Source organism: Lithobates pipiens, unplaced genomic scaffold (genome assembly GCF_037356315.1).
Source record: "Lithobates pipiens isolate NorthernLeopardFrog02 unplaced genomic scaffold, aLitPip1_a1.2 Scaffold_16, whole genome shotgun sequence".
Lineage (NCBI taxonomy): Eukaryota > Metazoa > Chordata > Amphibia > Anura > Ranidae > Lithobates > Lithobates pipiens.
The window spans coordinates 225,107,093-225,120,078 of record NW_027507748.1 but is presented as its reverse complement, the minus strand read 5'-3'; the positions used below and the strand labels follow the sequence as shown (position 1 = coordinate 225,120,078).

The 12,986-nt window shown below is 42.4% G+C and overlaps 1 protein-coding gene across 1 annotated transcript in view; it reads right to left on the bottom strand.

Annotated features, from left to right (window-relative positions):
• Nucleotides 1–12,986, bottom strand: part of HEATR6 (HEAT repeat containing 6) — a 116,183-nt gene that overhangs the window by 85,659 nt on the left and 17,538 nt on the right. The window contains exons 3-5 of the mRNA XM_077481143.1: nucleotides 8,161–8,301; nucleotides 6,859–6,974; nucleotides 280–394 (exon numbers count right to left, since the gene is read on the bottom strand). Coding sequence (XP_077337269.1) covers nucleotides 280–394; nucleotides 6,859–6,974; nucleotides 8,161–8,301 — 372 coding nt within the window. The remainder of the gene's footprint in view (nucleotides 1–279; nucleotides 395–6,858; nucleotides 6,975–8,160; nucleotides 8,302–12,986) is intronic.

The following is a 12,986-nucleotide window of genomic DNA, read 5'->3' as shown; positions in this document are numbered from 1 at the left end:
CCAGGGAAGAGAAACATTTACCCTTGCAAGTATGTCTCCTGCCCTGCTAGTCCTGCCTAGAATAAGATTATACTTACCTTATTTCACACCTTCTCAGCATCCAGCATTCCTCTCCATTGGCCGACATTCTGTTTTATGGGTTGGTCTTTAGCATCCTCCCACACAATGTTGGATTGCTGCATTCTAAAAGATGCTCCATAAAATGAAGTGAACCTGTATTTTTTTTCCCGTATGGACAAAATACAGGTTCCCTTTATTCAAGACAGTTCAGTTACTTACTGTGCAATTTGTTATCTCATCAACAATGTTAATTTTTGGGTTCTGGAGGACTGCAAGAAATATCTTAAAACATGTCATTCTGTATGGTTCCTCCAAGTAAGGCTGTCCAGGAACACTGAAACAAAAAAGTCAGTTTTGAGTATGGATATAGAGGACTAAAATTTTGAGCATACAATTCCTACAAAAATGTTGGTTCTAATATTATGCAAACAGCAGTGCATGTTAACACTTAAAAAAAGTAATAAATATTTTGTCTGGGCATATTTCCTAATAGGAAATACTTTTACCCATCCACTTTAGGAGGTAATTGTACAGTGCATCCGGAAAGTATTCATAGCACTTCACTTATTCCACATTTTGTTATGTCACAGCCTTATTCCAAAATGTATTAAATTCATTATTTTCCTCAAAATTCTACAAGCAATACCCCATAACGACAACGTGAAAGAAGTTTGTTTGAAATCTTTGAAAATGTATTAAAATAAATAAAATCACAAGTATTCACAGCCTTTGCCCAATACTTTGTTGAAGCACCTTTGGCACCAATTACAGCCTCTAATCTTTTTGTGTATGATGCTACAAGCTTGGCACACCTATTTTTGGGCAGTCTCTCCCATTCGTGTTGCAGGATGTCTCAATCGCCATTAGGTTGGATGGGTAGTGTCGGTGCACAGCCATGTTCAGACCTCTCCAGAGATGTTCAATCAGGCTTAAGTCTGGGCCACTCAAGGACATTCACAGAGTTGCCCTGTAGCCACTCCTTTGTTATCTTGGCTGCGTTTTGGGTCATTGTCCTGTAGGAAGATGAACCTTCGCCCCCGTCTGAGGTCCAGAGCGCTCTGGAGCAGGTTTTCATCAAGGATGTCCCTGTACATTGCTGCATTCATCTTTCCCTCGATCCTTACTGGTCTCCTAGTTCCTGCTGCTAAAAAAAACACCCCTACAACATGATGCTGCCATCACCACGCTTCACTGTAGTGATGAGTGGTGCCTGACGCTTGCCATTCAGGCCAAAGAGTTCAATCTTTGTTTCATCAGACCAGAGAAGTTTGTTTCTCATTGTCCGAGAGTCCTTTAAGCGCATTTTGGCAAACTCCAGGCAGGCTGTTGTGCCTTTTACTGGGTGGCTTCCATCTGGTCACTCTACCATACAGGCCTGTTTGGTGGAGTGCTGCAGAGATGGTTGTTTTTCTGGAAGGTACTGCTCTCTCCACGGAGAAATGATGGAGAGAGCAGAGTGACCATCTGTATATTCGTAGCATTGTACTGTATTAAAGAGACAAGTTTAGTGCAGAAAGTTTCCCCGTGTACTGACCATTTCTGTCTGCATGGTGTTCAGTGGCCAACAGCCAATCAAAAAGAAAAAATTTACTCATGGAGGATGGTGAAAGTCTGAATTAGATATCTTAACTTTGGATGGGAAGTAAAGCCAGTGTAACTTCTTTGCCTAAAGTCATATTCATCCCCTTTCTACTTCCACCCACTGGCTGCAGAACTCAATTAAAATCCTCCACCACCATATTTGCGTCACAGTACTGCGAGGTCCTTTTCATAAAGCGTTATGCAACCATGTGAAAAGTAGAAAAGTTTATATCTAGGATATTCATAAAAACTTTGTATCTTAAGATTGGTGAATCTGAGTTGTAAGGGATGTGTTAATATAGAATTTAAAGCGTGAAAACAGTAGAACATTGTTCTTAATATAAAAATAGATTATGTTGATGTTTTATATTTTAAAATATTTTATATTTTATCTTCTAGCTTGGTTTCAGAGCACAAAACTTGGAGCCTAATTTCATACTTTACATTAGTGCACAGTGTACTAATTGAGGAGATCTAGTGTGTCCTACAGGTTCTGCATATGGAATGCATGAACAACTATAGCAATTCTTATAAACCAATATTAAAAAATAAAAAAAAGACTAAAATAAAATGCAAAGTTAACATACCAACAATATAATTAAGTCCAAAATGTAAAAAATTATTTTTTTTTTAAATTGGATTTTTGTACTCACCGTAAAATCCTTTTCTCTGAAGTTTATTGATGAACACAGCTCCTTTAATTCTTGACCTTAGGGACGTCCCCAAGCAGTGTCAAAAAAAACGAGGGGTAGTAACAGCAAAACATAACTTCACCCACAATAAAAGGAACACCTCAACAGAGGAGTTGCCAGCTTAAACGGCCACCATCAAAACCAGCGGCCAACTTGTGCATCAAAAGATGCATTTACAACAAACTTGAAACTTAAAGAAAGTGTAATTGCAACCTTACACAGCCGCTTGCAAAACCTTGCGGCCAAAGCAAGCATGGGAAGATTCACTAAATTCTACAAAGTTGACGTAAGTAAGTGTGAACGGATCGACCAAAGCCAGCGTCTTACACACCTGGGAGACAGATTCTTGATGTCGGAAAGCCCAGGAGGCCCCAATTGCTTTGGTGCAATGAGCCATGACAGGAAAAGGGGGCACTCGCCTCTTTAAGGCATATGCCTGAACCACAATCTGTCTGATCCATCGAGAATTGGTGGACGACGAGACCGCCAGGCCTTTTTTCAGACCAGTCACCGAGACAGAGTCTGACTTTCGGACGGGAGCTGTAGCAGACAGATACACCCGTAAAGACCAGACCATGTCCAGGGAATGTAAGGCAACCTCTTTTGGGTGTGTCGGCTTAGGACAAAAAGGATGGTAACACGGTGTCCTCATTTAGCTGGAATGCCGAAACTACCTTTGGAAGGAAAGAGGGCTGCGGAAGTAGCACCGCCTTATTCTTGTGGATGACCAGGTAGGGAGACTTGCATGACAAGGCCCCCAACTCAGAAACCCTCCTGGCAGATGTAATAGCCACTAGAAAGACTACTGTCTGAGAAAGTGTTAAAGTGGTTGTAAACCCTTACAACACACTTTGACCTACAGGTAAGCCTAGATTAAGGCTTACCTGTAGGTTCAAGAAATATCTCCTAAACCTACACGGTTTAGGAGATATTTACCGAAAGACAGGCACCGCGGTCTACGGCGTATGCGCCGTAGACAGCGGCGCACAGGCGCACTGAGCGCGGCACCATCAACGGCGAATATGCCGCGGCGTGGCGGCTCCCGTGCGCATGTGACGTCATCGCGGCTTCGCCGAATAACAGCGGCGGAGCAGCGAAGACCCACGAGAAGATGGATGCGCCGGACTACAGGGGACAGCGGTGACATCGTTGGCTCCTGTGTCAGGTAAGTGACACATAATGGACTACTATGCGATGCATAGTTGTCCATTATGCTTTACCTTTGTAGGGAATGAAAGAGGAAGTAAACTCATCAGGGTTTACTTCCTCTTTAACAAGGGAATCTCCCTAATGTTCTCAAATGGCGTTTTCTGAATCGCCGATAGCGCCAGATTCAAATCCCATGGAGGTAGCGGTGGTCAAACCAGAGGGACTACGTGTCAAAACCCTTTCACGAAGGTACTCACCAATGAGTGAGTCATGAAGGGACGTTGGAAAAAGACAGCCAAGGCTGATATCTGTCCCTTGATGGTGCTTAAGGCAAGTTTTTGATCCGCCCCTCGCTGCAAAAAAGCAGGATCCTGGAAACTGGATAAGTGCGTGGACGCCACCCGATCTCCTCACACATGGAGATGTAAGCCTTCCATTTACGATGGTAAATCTTCTGAGAAGAAGACTTCCGTGCCCTCAGCATAGTGGAAATTACAGAGTATGGCAGACCTCAGTCCTTTAGCACCTGGTTTGCAACAGCCATGCCGTTAAAACCAGCAATGGTAAAGCAGGATGAAGTATCAGACCTTGCGATAGAAGGTCCTCTTGCAGCGGTAGCCACCACGGAATATCCGCCACCAGTCGTACTAGGTCAGCATACCAACAACGTCGAGGCCAATCTGGGGCAATCAGAATTACTGGAATCACCTCGGTCTTGACGTGGTAGAAGTTTGAGTGGGGGAAGGCACAAATCAGCCAATAATGCCCCCATGGAGCCACCAACATGTCTGATGCATCCGCCCAGGGGTCTCTTGTCCTGGACACAAACCTCTGCAAATTCCAATTGCTGAGCCCACCTTAGGCAAAGGAACCTGAATACCTCCGAATGCAAACGACCATTCCCCTGGGTTCAGCATCTGACGACTTGGGTAGTCCTCCTGCCAGTTTTCTACGCCCGGGATGTACATGGCTGACAGGGCCGGCACGAGACGCTGTGCCCGCTGGAGGATGTGAGTGACCTCCCATGCTGAAGCTGAGCTCCTTGTTCCTCTTTGATGGTTGACGTACGCCAGCGCCGTGGCATTGTTTGACTGGATTCTGATCAGACGCCCTTGTAGCCTTGTTGACCATGTGGAGAGGCAAAGCCTGATCGCTGAAGCTCGAGCACATTGATCGGCAGTTGGGATTCTTCCCGCGACCAAAGGCGTTGGGCTGACTATACTCCCAGCACTCCCCCCAACTGGTCAGGCTGGCGTCCATTGTGATCACCGTCCAATAGAGAGGAACGTTCTCCCGGACCGAACGGCCGGAGACCTCAGCCACCAGAGAAGGGAATCCCTGACTAACTGGCTCACCCGAATTTGATAATCCAGGGATAATGGAGATTTGTTCCATTTTGACAAAATCTCCTTCTGTAAGACTCGAGTGTGAAATTTTGCGTAAACATCCCTTGTAATAGAAAAAAAGCATGACATGACTCCATACTATAGCCCATACGTCACATATTTATTTTATTTATTTATTTTTGTTTTGTTGTTGTTTTTTTGTTCAAAATTTAAAAAAAATTTTTTTTTTTTTTTTATTTATTTTTTTTTTTTTATGCATTTAAATCCAAGTATTAGATCTGAGGTCTTTTTGGCCCCAGACCTCATATTTAAGAGGTCTGGGGCCAAAAAGACCTCAGATCTAATACTTGGATTTAAATGCATAAAAAAAAAAAAAAAAAAATTAAATTTTGAACAAAAAAACAACAACAAAACAAAAATAAATAAATAAAAATAAATATGTGACATATGGGCTATAGTATGGAGACGAGTGGGAGCCATCTTCCCCTCACTCGTCTCCATACCTAGCAAGGAGACAGATGCGATCACCAACGGCTCCGGTAAGCGGCGGTGGGCCCTCTCCCACCACTGATAAAATAGATTTTTTGGCGAATCCACTACAGAGACCACTTTTATCTTGTAGCCGACCGCTAGCCGAACACGGGTATACCGGGGTTATGGCAGATAGCTGCTGCCATAATGTCAATATCCATCCCCAAAGTATGACACTGACACTGAGAAGAATGAAGGATTGTGGATCAGTACCATCATAGACTGTTCATTCAATTTGTATCATTTTCCTTTTTATGTTGTTGTTCATCTTGAGAGACTTTATATAATGCCAATAGGGGGGCTTTTTTCAGCGCTGCACTGCTCTGTTTATGATGTTTCTTTTGAGGTTTTTGTTACATTTACCTTTAGTGTTCAGCTGCTCCGTTACTTATACTTTAAACAGAAGGTTTTGTTTTGCGCTGACTGATTTTGCATTTAATACTGTGATCCAAGAATACTGCAGTGAGGGAGGGGCTACCTGTAAAAACTAGGTTACCTACATCCCCCTCACCCCCCCCCCCTCCCCCACAAATTTACATGTTAAGCACTTTCCGACTGCCGCACTCTGGCACATTCTGCGTTATGGTGAGTTGAACTATTTCATTATATATTGCAATTTAATAATAGAAATAATGCGCTTCAATCATCCTAACATCATATCAATGAATGTGCCGAGATGATTGAAGCGCCAACGCCAGCCATCGCCCCGATAAATTGCCCGTGAAAAGCCGCATACACCCCCCTGGGCCTTGGCACAATTTTCTTCAACTAGGCCAGTCCCCGGTGCCAAAAAGGTTGGGGACCACTGATGTAGGGAGTTTGAGCCATCATTGATGACAACGCTGTGATATCCAAAGAGTTACACCTTTTTGATCCACCTGAATCCTGGTATATGACCACTGGCAGTGGCGAATGCTCCATTTGACCTATCTGTTCAGTCAGGGGTCAATTCTTTAAGGTGAGCGGTTTGGCTGTCTGGTGGTGGGAGCACCTGTTTTCTGGTGATTAAGGATATCAGTATGCATTCTATCCACTGAGAAGAATGAAGGATTGTCGATCAGTACCATCATAGACTGTTCATTCACTTTGTATCATTTTCCTTTTTTTAATGTTGTTGTTCATCTTGAGAGACTTTATAGAATACCAATAGGGTTTTTTTTTCAGCACTGCACTGCTCTGTTTATGGAGAATTCTTGGATCCCAGAAGACAGTTCAAAAAGCGCAGCGCGGGTCATGCATGTGCAGTAGGCAGCCGGCTGTGAAGACAAAAGCTGCATAGCCGGCTGCCCAGTTAGCATGCAGGCGCTGGGAACCAGGGGTCTAGGGAAGAACTAGCCCGGGTGAGGACAGCAATGGATCCCTGGACAGGTAAGTGTTCATTTATTAAAAGTCAGCAAGTATAGGATTTGAAGCTGCTTACTTTTAAAATAAGATATATATTTTTTTTATTTTTATTTTTTAACACAGACTGAACCTCCTTTTTAAGACACAGTACTTACCAGAGGCATAGATTGGCCATGCAGTGAACAGCAGCCCTCAGTAACTCTGGGTCCGTTTTGCTGGTATCACTAAATTGTACAAGTATTCCATTTGGGCCCAACAAATATGGAAGATACTGTTAAAAAAAAAAAAGTAATATAGTGGTTACTGTATTAAACGGCTACAACTGTTTGACATTAAAGGATGTTCACTTATTTACTACAGTTTGGTGCCACTATTTAGGCCTCATACACACTGGACGTTATAATAACGTTATAAAACCACCAGTAGCTTTGCAATAGCATTTTTTTTGCCTTTTTACTTTTTTTTTTTTTTCAACGGATCAAAAACGTTGAAAAGAAAATAGAACACTGGTGAGCCGCATTTTTGAGCGTTTATCATTTTTTAACCTTAGAGCGTTTTTACAGCTGAAAACGGCCTCTCAGTCTAAAGCCAAAAACAGCAGCTGTAAAAAACGTTCAAAAACGGTCCAGTGTGCATGAGGCCTTAATGTTGAAATACTATTGATCAGTTGGATCATATAAAAGCCCGTGATTGAAAGTGCATGCTTTACAATCCATTTACAACCCAAGCAGCTAAATAAAAAACAGAAGATGCATAACCCCTCCTCCTCTTTGCTTATATGGAGCCATATAGATTTTCAGCTGGGCCAAGTCATTTAACAAGTAAAAGGATAGTGCTGTTTTATGCCTATTAGAACGCACAGCATGCCCTACAAATCAAATGTTATAGAAGCACTATATTAAGCCCATGAAGGTTTTCATTTATCCAGGTCTTGGTAAAGCTAGCAGTGGTTAGTAGGGATGGGCGAACAGTTCGGACCGACCTTTGGTTGTTCGGGCAAACAACGAACATTATGCGGTGTTCGCGGCAAATTCAAAAGCCGTGGAACACCGTTAAAGTCTACGGGACACTAACATGAAAAACCAAAACGTGCTCATTTTAAAGGCTTCTATGCAAGTTATTGTCATAAAAAGTGTGTGGGGACCTGGGTCCTGCCCCAGGGGACAATGTATAAAACAGTTTTAAAGACGGTAGGAAAGCAGATAATTGGCTCTAAAAGAAAAAAAAAAAAAAAAAAACAGTACCAAGAGCTGCAACCATTAACCTGGTATAACCACTTGCTGCCCAGTACGCTTATAAACGTACACTGGGCAGCAAACGGTTAATATTGTAAGCTATCAATTGGCCCGATTTTCCCTTTGTTCTTTTTTTACATTTTATTACTCATTATCCCCATTGCCTCGTAAACAGAATTTGTCAATAAAAACAACAATCCGAGCAGGAAGTACCGTGCTTACCTTCTGGCACTTATGTCCATTGCTGTAAACTAAAGCTGCCAACGCATGCAATATTTCCACATGGGTCCAGGAGCTACATTGTTTCAAAGCAGAAACCGAGAATCCAAGGAGAAAATCCAAATTCTGCTCAACAACAATTACCTGTCACCAAAGGCAAAAATCATCAAAGGTTACTTCGGATCAAAGCAAAAGATAGATCTGTAATTATGCTTGCGATAAAGAGGCAGAGTATTCAATTATGCATGTTAGCTGGAGTAGCAGATTGCCATCAACTTACTATCTTTTATTTATTAGGCACATTCTGCATAAAAAAAAAAAAAAAAAAAAAAAAAAAGAAAAAAAAAAGCTTTACAAAATAATTGATATGCTGCTCCTTATTTACACAGTAAGGCAGCAGTTCTATGGAGGTAGTGGGGTGAAACTTTATGAATTATGATAGATTTAGATTACTGTAATATTTGCCTTAAAGCATACTTAAACATAACAAAAAATGTAATAACTGCAGTATACCCATCTCTAGATGTGGATGTGGTGGCTGCATTATTTTGTTCAGGCCGCCCCCCCCCCCCACTTTACTTTTCTTTGGTGATCCTTCCAGCAACACACTTTCTGTCCTTGGAGGGGCAGCGTTGTCACCCTATCACAAGTCTTAAAGTGGTATTATACAGTATATTGCTGCGTACAAGTCCTGGGATGTGGATGACGGAGGCACGTTACTGGACCACGGTAATCAGGGCTCAGTGGCTATGATAATCGTGGTCAGGACACAGGAACAGACAGGTTTTTTATACATCTTAGAAATTGGCAGATTAGACAGCACAAGCATGTGCTGTTTATTCTGCTATTAGGGAACAGGATCTCTTATGGACCATCGTAAGCACCGCAGTCAGTGGTAAATGGTTTGTCTCAACGGACTGATAGAGGGGGGGGGGGGGAAATGCTAAAAGAAAATGAATGCAGCCTCCACATCTAAGAACTGGCAAGCTGCAACATATTTTTTTGTTTGTTTTTGGGCTCAATATCGCTTTAAAGTGATTGTAAAGGCTTTTTTTTTTTTAAATAACATACATATCATACTTACCTCTACTATTCAGTTTGTTTTGCAAAGAGTGGCCCTGATCATAGTCTTCCCCATCAGCTCCTCCCCATATTATATAGCCCCCTAAAAGAAGAGCTCTCCCGGGGGGGAGGGGGATGGCGATTACGCTCCCGGGTCCAGCATTTGTGTCCATGGACGCAGAATGCAGGACTTGGCCCCACCCCACATCATTGGATTTGACAGCAGCGGGAGCCAATGGCTGCGCTGCTATCAAATCAAGAGTTGGGAACCCCGGGCAGAGAGGTACAGCACATCTCCGCTGAGGGATCAAAGGGCTTAGGTCAGTAAAACGGGGGGGGGGGCTTGGGGGCCGGTTACTGTCAGAAGTTTTTTCACCTTATTGCATAGGATGCATTAAGGTAAAAAAAATGAGGGCTTGCAACCCGTTTAAGAACACCTCTTCCCATCTTAATCGCCACAACAGGGAGGAAAGTGTTCCATAGCTAACAGAATTTGCTGGAAAGGGATAAAACTGTAGCAAAGTTAGAGAGAGCATAGGAAGTTGGCTCACTACATTTCTAGCAGAATCAACAGATATTTTTGTTGCACTAACAAATATAACAAAACATTTTCAAATTGTATATTTAGTAAGCAAATGGGAGAAAATAAGATGATTTCATGGTTATAAACACAAAATATATATATTTTTTTTAAAAAGCTAAGGAAATTCAAATACTGTATTAACATTTTTTGTTACACTGTATCTATCTGAAGTCGCTGCTAGCAAGGAGACCGCACCTATTCTAGCAAGTGCCCCTCTCCTGCTCCCAGTACTTGCCTGAGGCGAGAACTAGTATGAGGAATATAGAGGAAGTGAGGATACTTTAAGGCTTAAGTCTACCATTATTGTACAGTATTGCGTGGCTGTGAGGCTGCCCACCAGATTAGTGGGGGTGCATAGGCCTCCCCCCCCAAAGCATGCTTAAACACCGTCACAGAATTCTGTCACACTCTGCCTGAGTGCTTCCGTTAACACACTGCTTCCTCCAGTCTGGACCTTCAGATTTTACATCCCACCTATTGTAACTAAAAACCAAGCGAAACTAGCTCAGTCACACAGCTTGAACATGGAATGATTTATTGGACAAGTATACAGCCTTTTTATACACTTGAAAAGTATGTCAGTCCCTACATACACAATAACCCAAATATTTACCCAAAACACCTCCAACACGCAGCTGCATATATACCAAGGGCATGTATACATGCAGCTGCAGGGTGGGGAAGGTCTTGGTTGCTTATGATTGGCCCAGTACAGGTGACCACTTCTTGGCAAGATCGCTCAGCTGGGTGCAGACTGGGATCCAAACATGCCTGAGCTCATCCCTAATATACAACACGGTAATTGTTTATAACATACAGCGTTTTAAAAAACGAAATGCCATTCATCAAGTAGCTGTAAACCCTGACCCATCCCCCCCCCCCCCCCCCCCAATTGTATCAGATATGTCTGTGTTACCATGTACTTGTATGAACATCCTGTTCTGTTTGTATTAACCTGTTTTGTGTGAAATACCTGAACCTGGCAGTTCTCCAGCTTTCCTATTTCCAACAGACCATACCACAGCTTGGAAGTACCGTGCATTCACCCCAGCATGATCAGTTTTCTTCTTTGCATTCTACTTGTGAGCACAATGTGCCTGTACCACAATGGTCAGACTTGTACCAATATGCCCCCCTGCACTACATTCACTAGGAAGATCAGTATACTGCTGTTCCTCTGCCTCGTGCGGACACACTTCCTGCCCAGCTCCTTAGTGCATTTGCATTTTACACTGTGTTATGTCTGTGCTCTGTTCAGGCTACTGCTGCCAACCCCCCTCCCCCCCACCTCTCTAAGCCCCTCATGCACCTGAGAACAGGGGTCATGCGATCACTTATAAAAGGAAAGAAAAAGGAATTAAAAAATGCAATATTATATATATATATATATATATATATATATATACACATATACACACACACATACATATATACACACATATACATATACATACACACACACACACATATTTATTAATTAATTAGGGGTGTCGAAAATGAAGGCTACACTGGGATGAAAACCGATACCGAAAATGAAAGTTTAAAAAAAAAAATGTTTCTTTTATATATAATTGTATTGTATTCGACTTTTTAATATCAATTTAAAATTAATATGAATTTATTGCTGGCCATTACTGGCACCTTTAGTGCAAGAAAGGTCAAGAAAAATGCATTCTGCATTTTTTAACCATCTCATGTATCATGTCCTTAGTCTCTTGGATCATGTCTGCAATCTCTTAAACACACTGCTAATAGTATTAGCAAAATTTCCATTCGATGAACCTCTAGCAGACATGATACAGGAGATGGTCAGAGACTGCAGACATGATAAAAGAGATCAATGCAGCCTCACCAGTGCCCGTCACACGCAGCCTGTCTGTTGCTGGATCAGAGCAGCGATCTCAGCGTGTCACGGAGTGGATTTGAATTGCCCAGGCCGCAGTAACAATTTCCCGCCTCCTGTTATCACGTCACACTGATTCAATGTCCCATCATTGAATCAGTGTGCCGTCTATCACAGGAGGTGGTACATTGTTACCGCAGTCGATGCAATTCAGCTCCGTGACACATGGAGATCTAGGGTAGGAGGAGGACTGAGAGTGTCATGATGACACTACTGCAATGGGTATCAGCTTTTTTTTTCCGTGCACCTCTAAATATATTATCACACACACACACAGTAAAATAAGTATTGATCACGTCAACATTTATCTAGGTAAAATATGATTCTAAAAGGTGCTATTGACATGAAATTTTCATCACATGTAACAACCCATGCAAGCCATACATACAAAGAAACCAAAACAAATACGTTCAGAATTTAAGTTAAGAGTAATAAAATGGAATGACACAGGGAAAAAGTATTGAACATGCTAAATTTATTTAATATTTCGTACAAAATGCTTTGTTGGTAATGACAGCTTCAAGACGCCTCCTGTATGAAGAAACTAGTCGCATAGATTTTGTCTTCAATACTTGAAGGTTCTGTGGGCCTCTTCTATGAACTCTGATCTTTAGTTCTTTCCATAGATTTTCTATTGGATTCAAGTCAGGCGATTGACTGGGCCATTCTAGCAGCTTTATTTTCTGTCTTTGAAATTTTCTCGCCTAGAGGCGATTCAGTTCGCATTGTGCACTATACAAGTATTTCATTCATTCATTCAAACCAACTGACAGTTTTCTTGGCTTTGTGTTTGGGATCATTGTCTTGCTGAAATGTCCACCCTCATTTCATCTTCATCATTCTGGTAGGTGGCAGGAGATATTTTTTTTATCAAGAACGTCTTGGTACATTTTTCCATTCATCCTTCCTTCAATGGCATGAAGTTTGCCAGTACCATATGCTAAGGAATGGCCCCACACCATGATGTTCCCACCTCCAAACTTCATTGTTGGTATGGTGTGTATGGGGTGATGTGCAGTGCCATTTGACCTCCAAATGTGGTATGTATTATGGTATCCAAAGAGTTCAATTTTGGTCTCATCTGACCAGACTGTATTCTCCCAGTATTTCCCAGGCTTGTCTAATTGTTGCGCAAACCCACGACTGGACCCCTCACGAACGAGAGCAGCAGCGGATGACCCAGGGACCTACAGCACAGCAGAACATCGTGGTGAGAGAGAGGGGGTACTGAGGACAGTGATCACCCCACAGACGCAGACAGAGGAGGCGGGAGGACATCCA